This window comes from Lissotriton helveticus, chromosome 3_1, assembly GCF_964261635.1.
Source record: "Lissotriton helveticus chromosome 3_1, aLisHel1.1, whole genome shotgun sequence".
In the NCBI taxonomy this organism is placed as follows: domain Eukaryota; kingdom Metazoa; phylum Chordata; class Amphibia; order Caudata; family Salamandridae; genus Lissotriton; species Lissotriton helveticus.
The window spans coordinates 783,654,592-783,682,508 of NC_136061.1; the positions used below are offsets into that span (position 1 = coordinate 783,654,592).

At 45.0% G+C, this 27,917-nt stretch overlaps 1 protein-coding gene and 1 long non-coding RNA gene across 4 annotated transcripts in view; one reads left to right on the forward strand and one right to left on the reverse strand.

Moving 5' to 3' along the window:
* Positions 1 to 26,263, reverse strand: LOC144822950 (uncharacterized). The gene is made up of 3 exons (XR_013608717.1): positions 26,139 to 26,263; positions 815 to 911; positions 1 to 299 (listed from the first exon to the last, which is right to left on the reverse strand). It is a non-coding gene; the product is annotated as an uncharacterized LOC144822950 (long non-coding RNA).
* PDE3B (phosphodiesterase 3B) overlaps positions 26,255 to 27,917 on the forward strand; it is a 1,530,363-nt gene continuing 1,528,700 nt past the window's right edge. For all 3 annotated transcript variants that reach the window (XM_078681018.1, XM_078681020.1, XM_078681019.1), the window contains exon 1: positions 26,255 to 27,422. In XM_078681018.1, the coding sequence (XP_078537144.1) occupies positions 26,649 to 27,422 (774 nt within the window). In that variant the 5' untranslated portion in view covers positions 26,255 to 26,648. The remainder of the gene's footprint in view (positions 27,423 to 27,917) is intronic.

Sequence of the window (27,917 nt, forward strand, 5' to 3'; positions counted from 1 at the left end):
TCATAAGACAAGGACAAATCTGCTTATCGGTTGAAACAAACAATTAAAAACGAGAGAACCACAAAAGACAGTGTATAATCATAAAAACATCATAAATGCGTTACTCCATGTCGAACTCATAACAATATATTACGGGTGTCCATAAATCAATTTGTCTATTAAACACCCAGACAATTCCTTGGATGTAACATCAATAAATGCGTCGACGAGTTTCGATGGCACTTGTATTATTGTAGGCCACCTTCTTCAGGACAAAATGAATCGACCGTTCTCTCTCAATAACAACCCACGAAAGTATCCTAATCATAAAACATATAAACAATATATTAATAACTCACATATATCTATCCAATATTAAATTAAGTTGCTACATTACTCCCCTTATCCCGCATGATCTTATAACTCCCTGCTCACACCATCATAGGACAAGGAGAAATGTACATAGATCATATCTATTTCACAAATGTACCCCATTCAAAAAAACTGAAAAAGAAGCCTTATTTTAAAAACACATTTTTTTCAATTAAAATACTCTTTATTATTGCACACCAGCTTTTAAAGGTGGGGCCAGAAGAATCCTGAACCTAATATGTTTCACACCATATGGTTAGGAATTATCGACATCAAAGATACAACATCTCTGAGACTAGTGTTACAAAAGATAACTGTCCATAGGGTCCCCATTTAGCAAACATGCATCCATTCATACAGCCTGCATATATATCTCCATGCATATTCCCTCTTTCATTCATGCTGTATGACATTTGTCACTTCCTGTCGGGTGAGGACAGGAAAAATATGATCATTTACCCACCTCTTGGTATCTCTGGGGTAGTCCAGAATGGTTTGTACAGAGCATTAAAAGATCATTCCTGGGCTTCTTGACGCTCCAGTTGCTCCTAATTCTGTTCCTGTTAAGGAGAGGGACAATGTTCCAATTATATTTAAAATACGACCCTCCTTGTCTAGGGTAGAGACAGATAATACACTCCACCACCTACTAGGGACATACCCGTAACATCAACTAGGTGTATCTCTCATAAAAAGTTTGAGTTGAGCAGGACTCCTTAATGCTCCAACAACACTTCTTAGTTCTGATAATATGAGAGGCAAAGGGATAATTGCCCAGTTACGTTTATTATTAAAAAACAACTCCCTTGTTATTTCATTGAATAGTATCTAATATCTTAAAAAGACCCTTCCGAAACCTACCGGTCGCTACAGGGTTTTCTTATCTCCCCAGCACAGGTATTGGTAAATAGATGTTGAAGAAAGACCAGTGTCTTATCGCCTGTCAATGATTTAGATGTTTTGGTTTAATCTGTAAATAAGGGGGACATGTATTGCGATTCAGTTACTAATCCCCAGTGTTTTAGATCACATCTGCCCCTATCATTTCCAACCCTGTCGGTGAAAAATACTCACCAAACGTAATGGCTTTACGGGCATATGGGGTACAGCTTTCAGATCAATGTCCTTAATGCACGACTGCTATAAGAAGTAGTCAGAGGGGTAAACCTGAAGGGAATATCACATTAAAAAAGATATATTTTATCTATTTTGTATCTAAAGCGCAATGAGGATTAACCTGCTTACATAATAGATAAGGTTAAATTCCCTCCCTGATTTGAACGGGTTCTCTTCTTTGTTTTCTAATACCGATAGGACGTTGTTCATATTCATATTGCCTTCCATATTACCTATATCTGCTTTTTTATTATTGACCCCGTCTATCCTCTCATGTCTCTATCCTCTTATCGAGGGCTCTAGGAGAGTAATGTAGCAACTTAATTTAATATTAGATAGATATATGTGAGTTATTAATATATTGTTTATATGTTTTATGATTAGGATACTTTCGTGGGTTGTTATTGATAGAGAACGGTTTATTCATTTTGTCCTGAAGAAGGTGGCCTACAATAATACAAGTGCCATCGAAACGCGTCAACGCATTTATTGATGTTACATCCAAGGAATGGTCTGGGTGTTTAATAGACAAATTGATTTATGGACACCCGTAATATATTGTTATGAATTTGACATGGAGTAACGCATTTATGATGTTTTTATGATTATACACTGTCTTTTGTGGTTCTCTCGTATTTAATTGTTTGTTTCAACCGATAAGCAGATTTGTTCTTGTCTTATGACCACGCTATGAATTTACTTATATGAGTTTTTAACTTCTTTGCAAATTACATGTAATTTTATTAAAAATCTTTATTTTTGCACATCAGTTCTTCATTTGTGATGTTTTGTATAACTGACTGTGGGGACTTCAGCGAGTTGTGACTGGTAAACTACAGCTGGCGTGGATGCTTTGTTTGGATTGAAAGATTTGGGAGATAGGGTTGAGACGAATTGATATCACTGATCTCAGTGTGGTGCAACTTTCCCCAGGAGAATTTTTTTTTTTTAAATACCTGTGGTACCCCTTCTCTTGGGTGTGGGGTCGCTCCCATCCTCTCTTTGGATGACAATCTCACAGCCCTGAAGCCTGTGAGGTCATCAGCTCAGCAAAAACGTAGCATCAAGGCCTAGTCTCCACCCCCTGATGGCGTGGAGTTAAAGTTAGCCCCGGGCGTTTTAGATGCAAGCCCTGTATCGCTAAGTCTCCACGTAATCAGGGAGTGGAGACCATTGTCCCCACAACCTTGTGGGACTCCACCCTGTGACGAGTTGGGAAAATGTTTGTGGCAGGCAGGAAGCCAAGAAATCGAGTCTGCGCAGACTCGACTTGTAGTATCTGAGGCTTCTTGCACGTGTCTGTTAATCCTGGAGCCGAGTGGACGCCATTTTATGAACACTATGGGTGTGTCTGTTGAACAGGATGCTTGTTTCCGGTCCAGGGAGGACCTGGCTTGGCAGTTCGGGCTGGACTGTTCCCATGAGGCAAAGGGTCAAGACTGATTTGCATATGGCCAGTCTAAACTGGGGTGGCATGGTGAGCAAAAGAATGATGGATTTAACCCAGATCTCTTAACTGGGGGTGAATGTTTTGATATGTTCTGCATTACGTCCATCAATTGTGTGTCTTTAGGGTAGTAAAGCACAGCCAGAATAGTGGTGCAATTGGTTTTTGACAAACAAGGTCTTAGGTCACTGCAGTTGCTGCACTAAAGATGACTATATCCATGTGCACTTGTTTCGTCTGCACGTCTGTTCGTTTTTACTAGGGCACAGAAAATGTGTCGAGTTCCTTCTTTTCCTGCTGATGGCCTGTGCTTGTAATATCTCTCTACTCACCACCTTGTAGCCTTCCGTCCTCCCCACTACACTCCTGCACTGTCGGCAAATGCTCCACACAACACATATATATAGCGCTTAATATGGCCAGGAATAAGCGCTATATACATGGTAGCACTGCGTAGACTATATAGCTTTCATGAAACTATCTGATTAATTCTGGAGAGTAAGCAAAAAAAACATTTATTTGCTCCCAGACAATACATTTCTGAAGTATGCACCTGAGCCTGAAACGATTTTTTGGGGATATTCTGTCAGTAAGGTGAAGGAATGTGCTTCGGTTTTGCCAGAGTTTCCTCGATTTATAGGTCACAAATGCCTTTTACAGCCAAAGGCAATTATAATACCTTGTTTTCACATCGTAAGTTATGTCCAGAAAAGAGAACCTCCACTTCCTCTTTGATTACAGTTTTTAATTTGTGTTTTGAAAATATTTTCCCATTCCATGTTCATCTCCGAGAATGTTGCCATTCTGTCTTGCTGCACGAGGGAGTTTTTGCAGTGTGCTCTGGGGTTTCCATGTCTTGGGAATTAGTCTAGGAGTATGAGAACATACGCAATCGTCTAAGAGGCGGGGTTGGTTGCACAGCTATTACAGGTTCTGCTTCCAGTGGCCACAAAAATGGACCGTAATTGAAGCATATTTTTTATATATCTACATTGTTCACATGAATTGTGTGTGACCTGAGTCATGATGTTAGCTGCAGTGTAAAATGCAATAGCAACATCATTAAAATTGTGATTATTAGCCCCTACCCATCCTATTATTATCAATATATCAACCTGACATTTATTCACATGGACATAAGAGAGATAATTTTACAAACATGTTGTGAGGGAGATACTAACCCCAAAACGTCTTGACTGTTGTACACATCGCTAAAGAAGGTCAAGCTAGGCCTACGTTCTTTTATTTGAAAAAATTGGGTTGAAAAGTGCATCTTTTGATCCCATTTTTAGTTAAATAACATTTGCACAGGAAATGACGAATAACCTCCAGAAAAAAAGCTGTCCCCACCAAGCACAGACGCACCACTCATAAACCTCACCAGCAGCCACTGGGGTACTGTCAGGATTAGAAGAACTAAAGGTTAGCCTACATGTGCTATCATCCATAGGAGTAGTCAAAAGCAAAGGAAAAGGAACAATTGCCCCCTTGGAGAGAATTGAATTGAATTGAATTGAATTTTAAACGTATATAGCGCATAACTGCCACCCTACGGTATCCTGGCGCTTAGAAAGATGACTAACCACTACAGCAGAGTCAAATTTGTCAGTGAAAGAGACTACAAACCCTCACTTGGAAATAGCCAAGTTTTCAAATCCCTCCGAAAGCAGGTCAGAGAATTAGCCTGTCTAAGGTTCTGGGGCAACTCATTCCATAGGCGCAAAGCAGCCACGCCAAATGCTCTGCCCTCCATCCGAGATCTCTTAAATCTAGAGGTTGTAATCAGATTTGCAGTTGAGGAGCGGAGCTGTCTCCCGAGATTATACCAGGTAAATAGCTCCTGCAAGGGGACTGGGCTCTGGCCCTGTGCAGCTCTGTAGACAGTACAAAGAGATTTAAAACAGACTCTATCCTTGATAGGCAGCCAGTGAAGATCTCTCAGGGCCACCGTCGTCGATGACCCACGCTGTCTGTTCAGCACCAATGGTGAAGCATGGTGCACCAGGAACTCCAAGGTGGCCACTCAATCAGTCAGCAGGGAACAGTTATTTTTGTTTCCCCCAACCCCTGAGCTCAAGATTCTATGTGAAGTGCGCGCATTCTAGAACCGGAGAACTTCACTGAAGTGAATTCCTGTGAACGCACCCTGTTTTAGTTGATGGCCGTCAGGACTAGTTAGTGAGGGTAGTTTCAGTTGCGTGCTTAGTGTTTAGCCTGATTGTTGCAGAGAGTAGGAACTGTTTTCCAGCAAGTAGAGTTTACAGGTTTCCATTTCTTCGGAAGTGAAGGGGTCATTCTTCGGAGTCTGGGAGATTGGAAGTCTTCCTCCCTTTGCACAAGTCAAGAATCAATTTCAGGAACCGAGGTATTTTTCCACTCTGAGTTTGCACTGAATAGAAACGTCTCTCCTATTAGCGATTCCTTCTGTCAAGTACCCTCAGCGTTTCCAAACTATTTGGTAGAGTTTCTGCTTGTTGCTTCCTGAGTCAACACGCTGAGGAGTTCCTCTGAGCAGTCCATTACCATTCTGAGCTGTCCTGCTAAGTACCTTAATTGTGAATTTATTATTAATTATAAAAATAACTGCTGTAGCAATAGAATTCTCATGAATACCTTTTTATGAATTGATTGAACAGTGTTAACATAGAAAAGAGTAATTCTAACCAGAGTTTCTTCCTGCCTGGAGATTCTCCTCTTTGAAGACAAAGAAAAATATTGTTATATAAGGATTGCTGTAAAGAAAGAGTCGTTCCATATTCCAGAATTAACAAATAAGCAAGAATTACTAACTAGGAAATATTCTACTCATCCAAATAGAAGAGAAACACAGGTCTTGGTTTACTGGGTATGTTCTAGTTAAGAATTTAGCTCTCTAAGGACTGTAAAGGTTTAGCATTACTTTTAGAAATGAATTGTTAATTTCCAGAAGTCTAATTGAATGTTATGTTTAGTTTTTTGGGCACCCCAGAAAGGTAGACACTCTCATCTGACCTAGACTGAGGCGTTCTACTGAAAGGGAGCACAAACCAGAGAACTCAAGGCAATCTCTTTTTTTCGTTTTTTCATTTTATCCCATCCCCCCTACGGACCTATTTGGTTCCCAATAGAAAATCTGGTTACCGGAGGAGTTCTGGGAGAGGCATTGGAAAGATCATCGTTCTGCTCCTGTGCAAGCAAGAGGTAAGGCTCTTGACAGACGGCAGCTGCATCATGGAGCTCGAGTTTGCCCATATTTTGGATTAAAAGCGTTTAGAGTTGCATGCTCCACCAAGGTAACGCTTTCCACATTTGAATATAATCAGAGCCTTATGATGCTGTGCATTTACCAAATATCTCAATATTTAGTTTAAATGGGCAATTTCGGAAATATATTAAGTTTATCTAACACCATCTACATTACAAATAGTATTCCCTTGAATTCTTACCCAGTAATATATTTACTAATCAAATACCATTTTCACCCATAAATTGGGTTAATATATACTCCTAATGCAATATAAAGCCAATATTATACACTTCTATATCACTCCAAATTAAAGAGTTATGCTGAATACTATATAAGATAGATTCTTTCTTTCTTTATCTTTCTTTCTTTATTTCGGTTAAAACAACCATAAAAGAATACAATACAATGTTTATACATACATCATAAAAATGTAATAGGGTACCGATAAAAAGTGAAGCTTGGTACAAACATACATAAGATATCTGCACAGTTGGGGGTTAGATTCCTTATATATGCAGGGGTGAGCTTGGTCAGCATGATTGGGGGTGTGAGCTTCAGATTTCCCAACAATCACGCTCAGACATCTTGTTAAACACATTACGCGAGAAGTAGGACATGAGGGGGACTTAAGGGGTAGCAGAAAGAGAGAGAAGTGCAAATTGTTAGGGGTTATTAAAACAAATGTTTTTAAACTAACCAACATTTTTACGGCCTTCAAAACATAGACGAGCGAGAGAGTGTGTGTGTGTGTTTTTGTTAGTGAGGGTATATAAAAATCCAGGTGAAATCTTACAGATACTTTACATTACCCGACTGAAAGCCCTTGTACCCAATTCTATACTACAGAATGCACTTTTTAAGGAGGTGTTACACCTCAACCCCCCCCCCCCCGTCCCCTCTGGAGCAATGATGCTGTATGTATAAAACGTATCTGCTCAGAAGAGGCAAACAAAAGAGGAAGAAAATGGAAGACAGGTAGATTTAAGAGGACTTGAGAGTTCTATTTTTTGTGAAGTAATGTTGAGTTTCGTGCCGGGACATTTCCGAGTATCCGTGCGCGTTACAAATGATGGTTAACATAACAGTTCTGATTCTGAGAACTTTTAAGTGTTGCTGTTCAGAAGAGTGAATAAAAGTTTAATGTATAATTCTAGCCTCCTGTCTTGTCATAAAATTCATAACAGCTGAAGCTGCAGTGAACCAAGATAACAAGTCTCCACAATACCACATATTTTTTCACTCAAATATCATCTTTAAATATAACGTGTATTTGTAAAGTGCATGTTTAACCTATAGGGTATCCTTGCACTGAAATAACATGTTTATTGTTAACCAACTGGATAGTTACAATGGTTGAATTGGAAATTCAAATGGAAGTTCAACCATTTTAGACAAACATCATCTTATGAGTTCTGAAAAACACACATTTACATCTTGAAAATACGATTTTGAATTTTGGTATTCATATATTTGTTCAAGAATGAAAAGCTTTTAATTTAGTGTGATGGGTTGCACACAGGAGAACTACTTGCAGGTAGATGGAGACTTGCCATTAGCTCATGAGCTACTCATTGGAGAATTGGTCTGGAAAAACAGAAAGTCGGGATTTAAAATGTGTGGGGTCTAAAGAATACAGTGTTTGCGGTTGCCTGCACTAGTAAGTATGTATTGCTACCCAAATATATAATTTATACCAAGAGTAGAATTTCAGAAGATTGAGAAAAAGTACAATAAGTTTCTAAACCTAAGCTTTGCAGTTTACATGCAGCTCCTTGAAACCAGTTCATAACTCACTGTTCTATATTACAAGGATTGTAACTTATAACGTGCAGGGTGCACAGGGATGTTTGTGTCAAACGTAGTAACCCACTGAGCAGTCTAAATAAAACACAGATCAGTGACCTGCACGTTACATGTTGTGCTTTGTAGTGGGCACATTAGCCATCTATGCTAGTTTATGGTGAATCAAACATGTGACAAATCTGCATAAGGATTCTCCCAACAATTACATTAATCACCAGAGTAATCTCACTATTATTATCCAGTATAAATTGTTGGGTACAAAAATGACTCCCAATTTGTGGGCTCCTGAAATAATTGTTTTCCATATTCAGCACTGATGGTAGTGCACCTTCTACGTTTCTCATTGCAAGTTAGGCAGAATAGGGGGAAGTATCTATCACATATGGTAAATATCATTACCTTGCGGTGAGGTATTTACCATGATTAGTAAATACCTCTTATTCTGACTTATGACTTGTAAATAAGGCATAACAAGCAGAATCCGTATTTAATACACGAAATCTCATGTTTTTGCCTTTTTACAAGCTTTTTCCCCTGATGCATTTCACCAGGATTGATGTGCCGGAATCTATCAGGTGAAAACTGCGAGGGTGTGATAATTATCACACAACTCGTAATTCCAATCCCTGTGCAAACAATGTTTTGCACAGGGATTTTGAGACTAATTAAGGCCTATGTTGAGTATAAACTGGCAAAGGCCCTCATTATTTGTGGGCCTGTAAATCGTGTGATATTTATTGCACCTGATAAAATCTGCTTCCACTGATTTGGAATTTATCGTATGTGATAAAAGCCACCCAATTACTTGTTTCTGGTGGATAACATGCCGATTTTGGTGCTTACTGCATTAAAGTCAGCATGGTCTGGTGAATACCGGACATTTACCACCAATAAATATTGGCATGTTTGACTATTTATTCACAAAGCTCATAACTGCGATATGTGCTTATTGCAATTAACAGTGCTGATTGTAATGAAGGCCTTAAGCAAGGGAACAACACAGCAAATGAGACAATGCTAAAAATCAGGTAAAAATTAAGCCCTTGTTATGAGTGGCCTGGTAAACGGTTTGATATTCATCACATGATAAAATACGACTCGGTTAAATTTGATATCATCAGGTGCGATAAATACCACTCAATTACGAGTTTTGAGGGAATAGGATATGCATTTTGAACAGTAAGCACCAAAATATGCATGTTCAGATAAATACTAGGCATTTTCCCCAATGAATGTCCGCAGATTTGACCCACTGAGATTTATCACAAATCTCATTATTGTTAGATGTGCTGTAACAGCAGTTACTGCACATATCACAATTACTGGGTTGCTCATTAGAATAGTATAAAGCTGGGGAAGAATACAACAAATCAAACACTTATTAGTCAAGAAAAAATTAGGCCTTCACTGCGAGTGGCCTAGTAAACAATGTGATGTTTAGCAAACACGATAACTTCGAATTTTCTGAATCAGAATTTATCAAGTGCAATAAATAGCTAACGATTGCAAGTTTAGGCGAATAACATGCAGATTTTGGATGCTTACTGTACCAAAACCTGCATGTTCTGTACATAAGGCCAGTGTTTATTTTGAGCAGGTGTTCCATTTGTCAATTGCTCAGCACTTTTTTCTCAACATCGGCACTTGTGATAGTTCACCACATGGTGGGGCTCTTTGCTACTTTTAGATTACCTAAGTGTGTTTAATAATTCAATACACATAAAAGATTAATTTCGGCAGTCCATCTAATTCTTAAAGCTTTGTGTGGCCTGGAATAGTCAGAATTCTCACACTTGTAGGAGCATGGTAGCTGTGTTGGTACTGGCATCGACAGTTCTGTCATTGGCAACGGTTCGTGCAAGCTGCAGTAGCCTTCTTAGAAGGGATCTGGCACTTACATTTTTCAAACTAAGCATTATATTGGGGCATGTTTCCCCAGGTTTGGCCTGACAACATTTATTACAAAACTCATAATTGTGATATGTGCAGTAACAGCACACCATATATCTCAGTTAACCGGGACACTTGTAACAATTAACGAAGACTTTTCCAGAGACACTATGCACACCATTGCTCCATTAATGCATCATCCTCAGGGCTGAGAAAAACAGACTTAATTTTCCATACCACCCGACCAGACGCTTGGGTCTCCACCTTTAACTCACTCCTCCCTGTCTCCAAAACCACCTTATCAGAACACAACCGGAAACTAACGATCTCCCCCCTGAACCAACAGTCCCTGACCGGAGACATCTCCATCTCCATCTTCAAGAATGGCACCATTCTAATCCAGGCGAAAGATGACAACCTCGAATTCTTCGACTCCCTCTTCCACACTCTTAAGACGGCCATGGCTCTCTACCCATTACATCCACGCCCCACTACCCCCTTTGACCCTCGCCAAACTTCTATCCCGCAGAGCATGCCCCATTCACCCCTACAATCCCCTCCCCTCGCTCTTAATCACGTCAACAACCATCCGTCCCTCCCAGCCCCACCACCCTCTGTTGTAAATAAAACAACGGTATTATTAAGCATTAGCTGAAGCCATAATGCATCAGTCCAAATATCTAGTATAGGGATTCCATTTTGTATTTCGAGTCCGCCATTTTTCATGCCCTACATTGCCATGTGCTCAATGTTCTGATTGTCCTACCTCTCTGCCAGTTACACTGTGGATTCTACCTAGCAACAGTTATTATTAGTCCTTCTTGAGAGTGTAGCGCATGCTCAGCAGAAGTAACAGTTGTTCCTTATTAGCATAGCCCTCCCATGTTCTAGAAATACTGTTAGCTCCACCCACTGATATATTTGGAAATGTCCTTACGTGGTTGCAACCTCTGTCTAAGCTGTAAGCTGAACCCCTTCCACTGTGTATAAAAGGGGCCATGTGCTTGTATTCAGTGTGCTACTCTGTACAATACTGTAGAAGTGTTGTGGAGGTTGTATCACCACCTTTAAAGGTTTATTAAACTATGTTTTTGTATTTCCAGTTTCCTTGCCAACTTCATTTGTAAGTCTAAGGACTTTGTACACAGAAGGGCGAACCCTTTCGGTACCTTTGGGCCTTGCTGAGGCCTGAACTCATCAATTGGCGCCCGTCACGTGGGGCTCATCGGCGACTCGGAGGCTCGAAGGACTGGTCGTGACGAAGGAGTGGAACTCTGCCGGGGAAGTGATCACTGCCAGCGGCGTCTTTAGTCCTGGCATCCTGAGGTATTTCTTCCTTCCTTCCGATCTGACCATCTGGGTGGCGCCGGTCTTCGACTGAGACCTCTTCTGTCGGTTTGCTGTGGATAAGCTGTTTGAGCAAATTGTGGAACTTGGCAAGTGGAATCTGGACGCTCGTGCTTGGTAAGGACCAATGTATGGTAATTACTGTGAGTGTTTATGGTAGCCAGTGATTAGCAAGGCAGTTTTAGGATACGCTTGCTGTGGCTTATGGATATGGATATGGATATGGAGATGTTTGGATGATCGATCATATTATGATTATGAATATGGGTATATATGCGTTGCAACACATATAGGTAGGCAATGTGGAGATTTTTCTCCAACATATGGTTGTGAGCGGCGCAACGATTAAGTGCCATTTTTCTGTATAATATTGCGTATTTCGCACTATTTCTAGCATGTCTACTTTTAGCGCACTACGTAAGTGGTGCTGCTGTGGAAACCGGTTAAGTCTTGAAGAATCGCAGCCGGCTCCCCCAGAAGGGACGCCGAATAGGGATATGTACATTAAGTTTGGTCTTTCCCCTATAATGTACAGCACATTGTGGAGGAAGTATACCAAGAAGGATCCTGAGTTGAGATGGCCTTTGTATGGTTCGTTTGATGTGCGCAAAATTGAGTATGTGGAACAGTGCCTGTGTAAGCGCCGAGCGAGACAAGATATGTTTGAGAGTGTGCGAATGTGGGTGAAAGAAGTACGTGAGCGTGAGAAACGTGAACATGCGCTGATTGAGAAAGAGCAGAGGAAGAATGTGCGTGAGAAGGCGCACGAAATGAGACAACGTGAACAAAAAGATGCGGAAGAAAAACGGGAAAAGGAACGTAGATTGCAGATATCTGGCCAATATCCCATTCGTCGGCCTCTTTATCCTGTCCTTAATAATTCTGATGATGATTTTTCATTACTAGATCGTTCTCCGCCTCCGTATGCTGGCCCGTCTGCTCCGAAAGGGGAAGATGAGGATTCTGGATCATTTAAAGATAAGGTAGACACGCGGTCTAAGCTAACATCTGATCGTATGGCGGAGCTCCGACAAATTTCTTATCGTATTCTTAAGGGTACAATTCCTCTTGCTGAAATATTGTTGTCTCTTGAAAAATGGCCGGACAGGGAAATAATTTATTTGCTTGAAACCTTTTCTGATGAAGTAGTCGGGGCTTTTCGAAAATATTCTCCTGTTCTTGAACCTGATGACATAATACAAGATAAGAAAGAATTGCGTAAAGGTCTCTTTTCTCCTTCCCAGGCAGCTGATGCAGTTCGACGGTTATTCGTATTGCGGGATGAGGCGTCTCGGTTACGAGAAGAAAAACGACGAAAGACGGTGGACGACAAAGAGACGGGTTTGAGTGGCGACGGGAAACAATCATCTATCTTTTCTTCAGATAAGGTCGATATTGTGCATGTTAAACCTATGCGAGAGGCAGCGCCTTTGTATGTTCCTCCTAAAGGAGCGGGTACTAGTTCAGATAAAGATTCAGCTGATGCCCGAGGGTATTTTATCTATAATTGGGTATATACTCCTTGGAATAGAGCGGATGTTATGGCCTTAAAGAAAGCGTTACCTGACCCACGGAAAAATCCTGCTGCCTTTTATGAGGAAGTTGAGGGGGCTTTGAATTCTTGTACTATGACATTAGCTGACGTTGATTTATTCTTTGGTCTTATATTACCCCCTGACATGTGGAGATCAGTACGGAAAATTGATGATTTAGTGACGTTTAAAGCTAAATGGGAAGACATTGAGGAGGAGGACAGAGCTAGGAAACCTGCGCAGAAACCACCCCAGCTCATTCTAGACCTCCCTGCTGCTATTTTGATTAAATTAAAGACGATTATTCCCCCTAAAAAGATTGACTGGACTATGTTAGCATCTTGCAAGCAAAAGACAGATGAATCAGTTTCTGACTTCTTTACGCGATTTGAAGAAACTTTTCATGATTTTAGTGGTCAGTCTCTGACGGATGACACGGGTCGACATCTGTTTGTAGACAAATATGTTTCAAATTTATTACCGGGAGTAGCAGCTCGGTTGAAAGCGAGTGAAAGCTCCTGGACGACTTCGACTCCGGCATCCCTCCTGACTATGGCTCAGTATTACGAGCGTCAGGAATTAGAAGCAAAAAGTAATGAAGATAAGAAATCTAAGGATTTGAAAACAAAAGTTATGTTAGCACAAGTGTATGGACCACCCCAGAGAGGAAATAATAGAGGTGGTCGGGGTTTTTATGATCCTACATATAACCGCACAGACTTGGCTAAAGATCAATGTGCATATTGTAAGCAACGAGGCCACTGGGCCAATGAGTGTCCTTTAGCGCGAGAACACAGGGCTATGGGACGGGGTAGAGGTTTTGGGAGAAATCGTGGGGGGTTTTCTGGCCCACGAGGTAACCTAAATGACAGGGCTAGATTTGAATCTAGGGAGCAACAACAAGGAGGGTCTAATACCTTTGATAGACGAAATCAGTATCAGATGTCTGACTATGTGCACCCCGAAAGTCATGATTCCCAATATGCATAGGATTGCGTAGGATGGGGGGAGGAATCAGTTGAAGTACCAGTAGATCAGAGGGGTCCTTATGTTACAGCACATGTTTTGGGTTCTACTGATCAGTTTTTGGTTGATACAGGGGCTACTCGTAGCGCTTTGTCTAAACAATTGGTTCCGAGGGCTCCCCTGTCTGGCTTAACGATCACATCTGTAGGGTTCGATGGAACACCTTCTCTTAGCCCATTATCCCAACCCCTTGCATTTCATGTCGACAAATTTACAGCACCATGTCCATTCTTGCTTTCCTCAAACACGCCTGACAACATTGTGGGTCTAGACATGCTGAAACATTTTAGAGCCACAATCCGCTGCTCCCCTGAAGGAGTACGCGTGATTTTAAATGACAATTACCCTGTAAAAGAGAGAGTGTGTATGGTCGCTGAAAGTGCTGCATTAGCCTCTTTACCTCACACGTTGTGGGCTACTTCAGACACTGATGTGGGACAGATGGTCATTCCTCCGGTTCACATTAGTGTGAAGGAGGGAGCTGTGTTACCACGCCTGCCTCAATATAGGATTTCACAGGAGGGTGAGGAGGCGCTCATACAGATTGTGCAGGATCTCATCCGAGTGGGGGTGGTGGAAGAAGTCCCATACAATGTTTGTAACAGTCCTATTTTACCAATCTTGAAGAAAGACACTGATACTAGGGTATATCGATTTATTATTGATTTGCGGGAGGTGAACAAGATAGTGGTGCCCCAATACCCTGTTGTTTCTGACATCACGACACTCCTTACCTTGGTTCCACCAACAGCGACAACATTCTCGGTTGTCGACCTGAAGAACGCCTTCTTTTCGATCCCTATTCACCCTGATAGCCGTTACCTTTTCGGCTTCACTTTGAATAATCGATCGTATAGATTTTGTAGAATTCCACAGGGCTATACTGAGAGCCCTAGTATCTACAGTCAGGCGTTGAAAAGACAGTTGGATTCCTTTGTCTTGCTTGAGGGGGTAGTGCTTATTCAATATGTCGATGACATTTTGTTGGCTGCTGACACCCCTGAGCAATGTGAGACTTGTACGTTGTCCTTGCTTTCCTTTTTGGCTTCTCACAATCATAAGGTATCTATGAAGAAATTGCAATTCTGTAGACCTAAGGTGACCTACCTAGGCCACCTTTTGTCTAAGGAGGGGCGTGCACTTACATCAGATCGTATCCAAGCCATCCTGGACACACCAACACCTTCTACACAGAAAGATGTTCGAGCATTTTTGGGTCTTACGTCCTTTTGTAGGCAGTGGATACTGGGGTTTTCACATATAGTCAAACCACTGTTAGCGCTATTGACAAAAGACACTCCAATTCCCCTTCCTTGGACAGATGAATGTGAAAACGCTTTCCAACAGTTACGTCAGGCCCTTTGTTCAGCACCAGTGTTAGGCACTCCTGATTACACGAAACTTTTCACATTATATGTACATGAGAGAGATGGATGTGCGTCATCTGTGTTAGTACAGATGCACGGGGACAGGCAGCGTCCGTGTGCATATTTCTCGGCATTGCTCGATCCTGTCGCTCGGGCATTGCCGGGGTGTTTTCGTTCGGTCGCAGCGACAGCTGTGTCAATACGTCAGAGTGAGGGAATAGTGTTATCTCACAAGCTGTTAGTGTTGGTTCCCCATGCTGTTGACGCCCTTTTGAATCAAACAAAGACGCAGCATTTAACAAGTGCCCGTCTGACCGGATATGAACTAACGTTGCTGGCTCCCCATATCACATTGAGGAGATGTGCTACGTTAAATCCAGCAACATTGTTACCATTCCTGACGACTCAGCCTGAGGCACAAGAAGCACATGATTGTATTTTTGTGACTGAGGAACAGACAAAGGGTCGTATCGATCTCCAGGATACGCCTTTCTCAGATGTAGATGGAGAATTATGGGTGGATGGCTCCTGCCTGAAGCTACCGGATGGTACGACTTCGGCAGCATATGCCATCACTACTTTGTATACTATCGTGGAAACAGCACGCATTCCACAGAAATCAGCCCAGGCAGCGGAGCTGATCGCATTGACACGAGCATGTGAGCTTAGTGCAGAATTGTGTGTGAATATTTATACAGATAGCCGCTATGCTTTCGGAGTAGCGCACGACTTTGGCCTGCTCTGGAAGGAAAGAGGTTTTCTGACATCACACGGAACACAAATTATGTATGGAGAACTGGTGCACAATCTTTTGACTGCCCTGACATTTCCTAAGAAGATAGCTATAGTGAAATGCAGTGCACATAAGAAAGTTATTGACAAAGTAGGGCAAGGAAATGCTTTCGCTGACCAAGTAGCACGAGAAACTGCAATGAGACCTGACTCCACTTCAATGTATGTTGTGAAGTCACAAGCAGAACGATGGCATGATGCTAGGAAAGAAGTGAGGGAAATACAGAGAGTTGCTTCTGATAAAGAACGAGAGCAATGGTCTGAAAATGGAGAACTGGATGATGAAGGTTGTTGGCGCAACAAACAAATGGATAGGTGGAAGTTGCCCACAGCTTTTGTCCAACCTATGGTTCAAATGGCACATGGGCTAGCACATGTTGGAGCTTCAGCGATTGTGAAATTGCTTGCGCAAGTTTGGGAGCATCCAGAGATTGCTAGCACGGCCAAGAGAGTGGTACAGACCTGTATGATCTGTCTTAAATACAACCCAGGGAAAGGAACACGGACTCCAGCAGGAGGATTTGAAATACCTACTGCACCTTTTGAAGTCCTGCAAATGGACTATATCCAACTTGAACGCTGTAATAATCTAAAGTACGTCTTGGTAGTGGTGTGTGCTTTCAGTAAATGGATTGAAGCCTACCCTACTAAGGACAATACTGCAATGACTACAGCAAAGGTGCTACTTAAGGAGTTCTTCCCTAGGTATGGTGTTTGTAGACTATTATGGAGTGATAACGGGCCTCATTTTATAGCAGACGTTATCAAGTACGTTCTGAGAGGTCTGGGGATAAAACAGAAGTTTCATGCAGTGTTCCATCCACAGTCGGCTGGCTTGGTGGAACGCTACAATGGAACACTGAAGCTTAAACTAGCAAAGATCCAGGCTTCCACTTCTCTGACTTGGCCTGACGCTTTGCCTTTGGCATTGTTGTCAATAAGATCAGTACCACACTCCCGAACCGGCTTTACACCGTATGAGGTGGTGTTTGGTCGTCCCATGAATATTTGGGGAGTGCCCAAACCAAGTTCCGTATATGATGTACCTTGTGTATTGATGAATGACTATCTGGCACAATTAACTGATAACTTGGTTTCTATTCATCAACAGGTTCGAGAAGCACTCCCTGACCGGTCCACAGGTGAGGGTCATAGTCTCCGACCCGGTGACTTCGTCCTCATCAAGGCGTTCGAGAGGACGAGTGGCCTGGAGCCCCGATGGTGCGGTCCCGAGCATATTCTGCTCGCAACAAGAACGGCCGTCCGAGTGACCAACCGGAAGAACTGGATTCACTCCCTTCATTGTCGCAGAGTGCAACCCGGATTGGTGGAGCCTGCCGTGTTGACTGACCATCGAGAAATCCTGACTACAGAGAAAGGCCCTGCTGTGGTACCTGATGAGCAAGAGGAGTTCTTCCCGGACCCGACGACTTCTGGAGTAAGAAGATACAACCTTCGACCCAGGAAGAAGTTTTCTGCTGTTTAGACTGCTGTCAGAACGGCCTCTTGGTTGGTGCAACGGAGAGCCGATGAGGCAAGGGGGGGGGATCAGCCTTGCATTAGAGTAGTGACACCCGTCTTGGCCCGTTGGTGAAGAAAACAACAGCCGCCTTGGGGGAAGAGTTCTGACAGCCTTTTTTTTTTTAGTTTCAGGAAGATTTGCGAGACATTTGTTCAACATGGAGAGAAAGAAAGTGATCTGCGCCTTCGGATTTATTGCTAGTGTGGCAGTTGTTGCCATTATCACGTGGTTTGTTGAGGATGTAATTCCTGCCCGTGATCTATATGTGGTTTCTACACCGGTGCCAGAGGAGCATTTCTTTTATACGCTCCCCTATCAGGAATCAAAACACCGCTTGTCCTTTGTAAATAACACCTTCATTCAGATGCTACATCATACCCACACTGCTACAAATGAAACAAATTGCTGGATATGTGGTATGATGCCAGCGCACCAGAAGAAGGGGGGAACACCGTTTATACCTCTCCCTTTCTCTCATAATGGTTCTTGTCGTGCCTGGTATACTCTTCTATTTGCCACAAGAAAGCCTGCTGTTGGAAGATTACTTTTTAGACTAAACAAAGAATGTCACCAGAATAAAGACGGCTATCCACAAGCCAATGGAACTATATGGGAGTGGGAAGAATATCGACCAGACAATGAGTCTACTCCCTACATTTTTACGAACACTAGAGACACTGTCGAAAGTGAAAAATTTGTGATCTCAGTTGCACAAGCACAAGCGGACTTATGCGTACAAAGTGTTGGGAACATCCCTGTAGGTGTTAGTGATTGTATTAAAGTCTTAAATATAGATGGTCTGAATAATAGCACATTTTTAGCATCCCATAATACATATTTTGTATGCGGTAATAGAGGATATTATCGATTACCAGCTGGCTGGTCAGGAGTATGCTATGTATCGTTTTTATTACCACCAGTGTTTTTAGCACCTGCCACTTATCATAAAGACTTGAAATTGTTGAATAATGCCACTGTGAATAGATACAAACGTACTTTATCTATCGGTGATGTGGACCAGACCGACACTAGTTTGCAGCAATATGTAGATTTTAACCTAGGGTTATTCTTTTTTGTTGGAGCTGCCCTAAACAGTAGAAAGATAAGAAGATTAACTAGAGTTGTAGAGGCAGTGACCAACCAAACTGCTGCAGCACTAGGAAACGTAACTGAAGAGTTGCAAATTACTAGAATTGTTGCCCTGCAAAACAGAATGGTGTTAGATGTCATATTAGCAGAAAAAGGAGGAGCTTGTAGACTTATTGGAAGTAGCTGTTGTGTCTTCATCCCAGACAACTCGCCTTCTGTTTATAATGCCATAAATAAACTGCATAAAATAGCTGCTGACATACATGTAGATAATGGTACATGGACCTTCTCTAGTTGGTTTTGGACCTTATTTACTACATGGGGTTGGAAGATCCTCACTGGCCTTTGTATAATAGTAGTAATTCTTTTTACTTGCTGTATGTGTATTCAATGTGGTCCTATGATATGTTCCCTTTGCATTACCTCTTGTATACCCAATAAGAAAGCTGTTTCCGAAGCTGCTTATCAAAAGAGTCTAACTAAAGAGATTTCTAACATTATGAGCATTGATATTCAAGATGAGTTTGATGACTACCCTATGAAATGGAATGGCTTCAGCTAACGCTGAAAGGGTCGTCTGTTGTAAATAAAACAACGGTATTATTAAGCATTAGCTGAAGCCATAATGCATCAGTCCAAATATCTAGTATAGGGATTCCATTTTGTATTTCGAGTCCGCCATTTTTCATGCCCTACATTGCCATGTGCTCAATGTTCTGATTGTCCTACCTCTCTGCCAGTTACACTGTGGATTCTACCTAGCAACAGTTATTATTAGTCCTTCTTGAGAGTGTAGCGCATGCTCAGCAGAAGTAACAGTTGTTCCTTATTAGCATAGCCCTCCCATGTTCTAGAAATACTGTTAGCTCCACCCACTGATATATTTGGAAATGTCCTTACGTGGTTGCAACCTCTGTCTAAGCTGTAAGCTGAACCCCTTCCACTGTGTATAAAAGGGGCCATGTGCTTGTATTCAGTGTGCTACTCTGTACAATACTGTAGAAGTGTTGTGGAGGTTGTATCACCACCTTTAAAGGTTTATTAAACTATGTTTTTGTATTTCCAGTTTCCTTGCCAACTTCATTTGTAAGTCTAAGGACTTTGTACACAGAAGGGCGGACCCTTTCGGTACCTTTGGGCCTTGCTGAGGCCTGAACTCATCACCTCTATCCCACAGCCCCAAACGCCCGCCCCCCTCTCCCAAACATCCAGAATCCCCCACACCCCCTACCCCTCCGACCTCCCTCCCCCCTCACCACGTCTCCCTCACCCCCATAGGTTCTCAATCCCCTCCCCTTAGAGCTCCCAGTCAGGGGCGTAGCTAGAGCTTGTGGCGCCCGGGGCTATCCCACAGGTTGCCGCCCCTGGGGGTGGGGGGAGAGGGGTGCTGGGGAATAAGTACGGCGAGCACTTGAAAGAGGTCCGAGAGACACGTAGTATTGCCGCTAATAGTTACCTTGATGGATCAATCATGCAAGTTACATGCACATACATGACACGGTCCAAGGCTACACAGTTGAATACAACGGTGACCGGCAGTACAAAGGAGAACACACAGACTGCATAATCTATCTGGGGACTGCAGATTTACTGTGCTTAAATCAGATCTGCTGATAAACCAGGCTTACTCAGAAGAATGATGAGACAGAGCAGCTCTGCCTGCAGATTTTAAACTAAATTGATTGTGTGTGACTGAAATAATTTATCAGAAATGATCAGACTGTGCGGCGCTGACACAAGCACTAATTATTAAAGTGTGCATAGCTGCCAAGGTTTCAGATTGCTATGTGACATTTTCATAATTTCAATGTAATTATGACGGCATACAGTGACTATGAGTGACACTTTCTTGTGAGTAAAATCAAGCAATGAAGATGAGGGAAATGTAAATATCAGAAACTACACCAATTTGCGCAACAAAACACTCTTAAAACTCTTAAAAGATCTTAAAACTTCTGCACAAATGGAAGGGCATAAACTTCAACACGAGGGCCCGTAGTGATAAATGAATGCAAAATTACCAGTACGATTTAACCGGTTTAATATTGAACTAAAAGAGCACATGAAGTGCACCACAACAGCAGACTCCAGGCCACTGTACACTGACACAGCAGGGATGGCCTCGCACCTGAGCAGCGATTCACACAGTCTCGGATCCTCTCTGCCAGCTCTGCTCTCTGACAGTGTTACAGGGCTGCTTGCTGGTGCTAGCGCTGTCTTGTGACAACCTTTATATTAGGGATGCAATCAGGGCCTCTCCTCCAGCCTGTCACAAACGCACATGACTGGAGGGATTCACTGGTAAGTGTGAAGTTCAGATCCGTCTAGCCTGCCAATTATGTCCCGATGGGGTGGGGGAGGCTGCAGTTAGAGTAAACATCCTGCGTCAAGCACACAAACTCAAAATCACAGCACTGCACAGACCAGCGTGTGTTGTGCACGACGCCAACTTGGTAAGGTGACAAGGGAAACATGAAAAGAAAGTTGTTTTCATGTAAATGCACCCACTGGTGACAAGAAACAACATGCCAAAACCAGCTGCATTACTATTGCTTGCATAGGCCCAGTACCAGTAATGCATGTCGTTTTTAAATCATCACGCAGCACTCCCTAGGCTAAAGTTTACCTAAATGTTAAAAAAAAATACATTTTTTACTGACACAATTAAAAACTTCGCAAAAGAAATAGTAAATTATAAAGCAGGGGGCATATTTCTGGCTTACCTGGATGGAAAACCGAGGTCAAACAGCTGATAACGCTGTCTGTCCGCCGTCGGCACATGGATTAGGCCAGTGAAGCATGTAACTGGCAGCCAGCCCCTCGTTTACAATCCCTGTCTCAGTCGCTCCTCGGGGTCCGACTGTGTTCAGGAGTGCCGGTCGGTGCAACGTGTCACGCTGCTGCAATGAACCCGCACTCTCCTCAGGCCTCCCGGGGCTGGGTCTCTGACTCTGCCGCCTTGGATTTTCACAGTGTATCTCCTCCTCCTGGCCACAGGTAGCCCTGATAGCAGCGGGACTCAGCTCTGGCCCAACATTAAGCGAGCAGGGCGACGACTGCCGTGTTCCGCAGCCGACGGCTACCGCAGCCAGGCCTCTCATGATGGTGACACACTGAGTTGACTTTAGTACAGTGTGAGGCTGCGGCCTATCGCCCTGTAAGGGCTATTGGATGGCGGCCGCGGGAGTAAAAGGAAGTGCGTCACTGCGTCCTCACATTGCGCGCGAGAGATGTGTGACTAAGAGTGACAGGCTGCTGCCTCACCTTTAGTCATATTTCTCGCGCGTGCAACGCCGAGACGCACTTCTTTTTACTCCCGCGGCCGCATACAAATAATGCACCAGAGTTGCGCGGCCGGCCGCCCCAAAAACAGTGCCGCCTGGGGCGGACCGCCCACCTCGCCCCCCCCTAGCTACGCGGGTGCTCCCAGTCCCCCCTCCGTCCATGAGTCACATCGCCCTGCGCGATCCCTCACTCCCACTGCTCACGCCATCCCCCTTAGTGAAGACATCCACCTCCCCCAAAGAGACCGCAACCCCCCTCCCTCCCTACCCCCCGTCCATCCGAACTCGAAACACCAATCAGTTCCTCCCATCCCGACTATTCCCCCTAATAGTAACTTGCCCAGCAGCCCCTCCCACCACCCTGCCCCTGACCAAAAGTTTACGAAAGCTAACTCCGTGCCTCCCTCTCCCGTCCCACTTCCAAACAGTATCTCGCCCCAAACCCGCTCTCCCTCACTAGTCCTCCCACAACCGAACTTCAACCTGGACCCGGTCCCCCGTCACAGACCCCCCATTCGACGTCCTGCTCCACGACCCCTCCCACGCCAAACCCAACTTCACCCACTCGCCCCCCTACTCCCCAGCACCTAAACTGACAACGCCTGGACTTTCTAGAAGCCCAGATCGCGACTCTGATCCTTGGCCTGAAAGAAACCCTATCCTCCCTAGAGAAACTCCAGCCTCCCTCCCCGAACGTTCCTCCTCCTCACCTCCAGCCGCCTCCCGCCAAGACTGACTCTCATACTCACATTGAGTTCAAGCCCCCCACAGGCTCCCAGCCTCTTCTCTCCAATCCCAGGACTGAGGCTCGAATCGACAGTCCTAGAAGAACGGCTCCCTCCCTCTCGCCACAGGAAGTGACCTCCCTCATCGCCTCCTATGAAACCCCTCCTAATCAGCCAGCTCAAACAATTCCCTCTGACCACCCCCCCTTCTCCTCAATTCAAGTCATCACTGGAGTGGGTAGGGATCCGTCCCGCCGTAAAGCTGCCAGACCACCACCCTATCTCTCCTCCTTGCCCAGAGCTACCTCTGTCAATCATATCTCACAGGATGACTCCCAAATAAATTGCATGCTCATCAATTGCAGATCCGCCGTCAAACATGCAACAGAAATAGCCGAAACCATTCTCTCCCATGACCTGGACGTAGCCTTCATCACTGAAACATGGCAAAACACTCTATCCAGCCCCATCCTGGACACGCTGGTGCCGCCCGGTTTCTCAATTATACACAAAGACAGGCCCGTTCACAAAGGTGGCGGAATAGCTATTATCCATAAAAGTGACCTCTCCATCACTGAATCTCCTTCCGTCATTTACAACTCCTTTGAATCCCTCTTGGTCAAAATCAATTCTCCTCACCACCCTTCACTCCAATGCCTTCTCCTCTACCATCCCCCGGGCAACACTTCCGAATTTGGCGCCCAGCTGACGGATCTGATCACGCAAACAGCTCTCAACACTGATTTTAGAATAATTCTGGGCGACCTCAACCTAAGATGGAATGTATTAAAAAACCCGCTCATTCAATCCCTCACCACCCTTATTCATGACCACGACATGACCCAGCACTGCACAGAGGAAACCCACCACAGAGGAGCAACCCTGGATGCTATCATCGCAGATAGAAAGACAATTTCAATTGACCACATCATCCCAGTAGACTGGTCAGACCATCACGCCATCCTCTTTCATATCAATCACCCGGCGCTTTCCGTCCCTCCCACTCAAACCTCCCCCAAGTGGACCAGAAACTTATCGAGAGTACCCCATGACAAGCTAGAAAAGGGCCTCAGCTCACTCCTCCCGAACTCGACAGAATCCCTTTCAACCACAGAACTCACCTCGCTCTACCATTCCAACTTGGAGCTCGTCTTGGACCAGCTGGCACCGAGGAAACTAAAAAAACAAAGAAACATCCCCTCCAGATCCTGGTTCTCCACTGACATTAACGATGAAAGAAGACACCTAAGATCCATGGAAAGATCCTGGAGGTCCAACCCCTCCTCACTCAACCGGGACCAGCTCAAGGCAGCCCGCAAAAGCTACTATAACCATATCAAGAACAAAAAGTCGTCCTTCTTCTGTGCGGCCCTTGATAATGCCAAAAACCGCCCTAAAGAACTTTTCAACATCATCAAGAACCAAATCTCCATTCCGGTAACAGGAGTCATGGCGGCGTCCAAATCCCAATGTGACGACTTTGCCAGCTTCTTCAACGAAAAAATTGCCAAAATTGACCGATCACTCGGCACGTTGCCCTCCTCCCACCCCGCTACAACCTCCCATTTAAGACCAACAATCACATCCACTCGCTGGTCCTCCTTCCAACCTATCCAGGTTGAACTGATAAGCAATCTCATAGCCACCGTCAAACCCTCAACCCACTCCCTTGATCAGCTTCCCCCGAGTTTGACCAAAGACTTGAAGCTCACTCTAGCCACTATCTGGGCCAAGATCATCAACAGCTCTCTGAGCGAGGGCTCCATCCCGGACTGCCTTAAAATAGGTCAAGTCACGCCTCTACTAAAAAAAACGGGCCTTGACCTACAGGATATGAACAACTTCAGACCAGTCTCGAACCTTCCACTATTATCCCAAATCTTGGAAAGATGTGTGCTGTCGCAACTATCCCAGCACTTAGAGAACAAGAAGCTTCTCGACCCATATCAATCAGGGTTCAGAAAAGGCTGCAGTACTGAAACCGCAATCCTTAACGTCCTGGACGATCTTCACATGTCGCTAGACTCCAACCAATGCAGCCTTCTCATCCTCTTAGACCTATCGGCTGCATTTGACACAGTTGATCATGCCCTACTAATCAATGTCCTAAAGGAGAGAGCAGGCCTCGAAAAGACTGTCCTATAATGGTTCTCCTCCTTTCTCAACAACCGCACACAAAGAATCAAAATTAAAAGCTGCGAATCAGACATTCTTCCCATCAGCAGAGGAGTCCCTCAAGGGTCAGTACTCTCTCCTCAACTCTTCAACATCTACATGGAGCCCCTCACCTCAATTCTAAGGAAAGTTAACATCCCCTTCTACCTTTATGCGGACGACACGCAACTCTATCTGGAAACCACATCGATCTCGGACATCCACAGACTGAACCACACACTTACCGAAGTTCAGCTCTGGCTCTCTTCCAACCACCTCAAACTCAATGAAGAAAAAACTGAAGTGCTCCTCATCTCTAACAAAGAAGAAAACCCCCAAATTCTTGAATGGCTCAAAGCCTTAAACGCCCTGAATGTTCCTCTTGTTCCATCGAACTCCATAAAATCCCTAGGGATCACCCTTGACCCCAAACTGGATATGAAAGAACACGTCTCAAAAACTGCCAAAAATGCCTTCCTGAACCTGAAATTGCTCTACAAACTAAAACCATTTCTCCCCACAAAAGACTTGAAACAGGCCACGCAGGCTCTGGTTCTCTCCAGAATTGACTACGGCATTGCCACTCTGATTGGAACAGCCAAATCGCACCTGCGACCTCTGACCTCTACCCTAAATGCCGCTGCAAGAATGATCACGAGAACAAAGAAATATGAACACATCACCCCAGCTCTTAAGGATCTGAAGTGGCTCCCTATTGACCAACGAGCTAGCTTCCGCACAGCCTGCCTCACACATAAAGCCCTGCATACAGGCAAACCGGAATACCTGGCCAACAAGCTCAAAAGGGACGGTCAGTCTAGAAACCTCAGAAGCTCCAACACGCTCCTACTCATTCCTCTGAAATCCCAGAAACTTTCAACATCTAGCAAATCCTTTGCGGGCAATGCTCCCAAGATATGGAACTCCATCCTCCCACACATCAGAATGACCGCATCCTTCCCGAAATTCAAGAAGTTACTCAAAGTCCTCTTCTTCGATCGTTCTGGAACCAACTAGAACTCAACCTAGACTTTATAGATCCATGTTCTCGTTCACCCCTGAGCTGATTGACTTGCCTACGACTATCCACCCTGTTTCACGCCTGGCTGCTATTGTACAGACTGTACCCACTCCTGTGCTCCTTGCCTTGGTTTTTTTTGTCTGCATTGTCTGTCTAACGTCTTTATTCTTGCTGTGAAGCGCTCTGATACCCTCGGGTCCAGCTAGCGCTATACAAAACTTTAATAAATAAAATAAATCCTCTCAAATAATGGATCCAGTAAAAAAAGATTTATCCGCGTGGTGTTGTGATCCTACTTCATACATTTTAATCTGTATGTACGACGTTGAAGTATTTGGCATTGAATCACTAAATACAACTGTCACTCGTTGTGCAATAAATGTTACCTTTTAGTTCAAAATATTTACGCCTAGGTACGATACATATTTCCACTGAAAGAAACTAACCTTTCAGTCGCGTTTATATACATTCGCTGCCCTTGGCCCTGGCAGGCGTCAACTCCCACAGCTGCAGCACGCGTTGACACCAATCAGCCAATGAGAGCAAGGGCGGTGGTTGGGCTGGGGCTGCCTGGCGCGAGCTCTATTGACGCTGCTGCTTCAACAGCCACTTTCTAGAGGCCGGCACGTGCGCGCGCCAGAGGGTAGTTGCAAGGGGGCGGGTAGGACAGCTGTCCCAGCTATGGCGCCCGGAGCTGCGTGCGCGCCCCCGCTGCGCTGCCCTCCCTGCCGCAAATAATAATGCTGCTGCCGAAGTCTGGGGGCGGCAGCGAGTCCGAAGTTTTCTGAAAGAAAAAACCGAGGAGAAAAATAATAAAAACCACGCTTTTCAGTTAAGAATTCATGAAAAACATGCTGCTCGGCTGCAGATGAGGGCACGTGGCACTCGCTTGGCGGCAGCGGGTGACTGAAAGCAATGAGCAGGGCGGCCAGGCTGTGAGGGGCTCCGAGGGCGAGATGAGGCACACGGACAGTGCTTGCCCGGCCGAGGGCTTGCGGAACGGCTACGTGAAGAGTTCCGTCAGCCCGCTGAGGACCGACCCGCGGAGGGGCTTGCTAGTGCTGCTGTACGGAGCTGTCCCGCGGGGGTTGGCGGCCGCCGGGGCAGTGTCCGCGGTGTTGCTGGCCGCCCTGCTGTGCCTGAGCCCGGGGTGGCCGCCGCTGCAACCCGTCCTGCTAAGCCTGGTTCACGCGGCCAGCCCCCTCTTCAGCACCGGCTGCGCCTTCTTCTTCCTTAGCGGCTGGCTGTCCCGGGAGCGGCGGGCCGGCGCGGGCCGTCTTGGACTCCTTGCCCTGCCCGCTTGCTGCTCCCTGGGGGACGCGTTGTTACCCGGGGCTGCGGGAGAGCCGGGCCGGCTGCTGGCGGCGCTGGGATGCGTGGCCCTCCTCGCCCTGTCCCTCGGCCTCCGGTTGCGACCCGCGGTGTTGTTGTTGCTCTTTGCCAGCCTGGCCTGGCTGCAGTCCGTCACGGCTCTGGGCTCCCTGTCTCCTGCCGCCCGTCCCCTCTGCGCCTTTCTGGCTGGGCTGGTGGGCTCCCTCCTGGCCCTCAACTCGGACCTTTTCGGCCAGCTCCGGGAGGCCGTCCCAGGAGGGGCAGCTGAAGAAAAGGTACCCGTGATCCGGCCTCGCAGGAGGTCCAGCTGCGTGTCTCTGGGGGAGACCTCCAGCACCTACTACGGCAGTGGAAAGATGCCCCGGAGACCGTCTCTGCCCTGCATCTCTCGGGAGCAGGTAGGTGCGAAAAACACCCAAACTTCTGTATGGTTCGTGGGTGCGGTTGGCCAGACATGTTGGGGCTTTTGCTACTGCTGGGACTTGCTGCAGGCAAAGATCTTTACTCTCAGGTAAACCAGGGAGAGTTTCAGTCGTATCAGGCAGTCTTGGGACTGTCTCAGTGAGAGAGAGAGAACCAGCACGATGCATACACCGCCTACATTACCTCAAATGAGAAGTCTCGGAGCAAGAGAAGGCCTCGCTGAACTGTATTAGTAAGAAAGGGTAGATAAATCAGTTAGATGGTGCACAGCTCGAGTGTATAGAAAAGGCCCGGGGACCCCATGGGTTGAAAGTAACAGAACTGAGGCGGTGCAGAGGCAGGACCAAAACTCTACTCCCAGCACAGAGGTGCTGAGTTGGGGGAGCGGGTGGGGGTCAAGGCATGTTCTGTCAACGTTATCTATCCATCCTCGGTGGCACTGGTCAGATGTTGGAGAAATAGTAGGCATC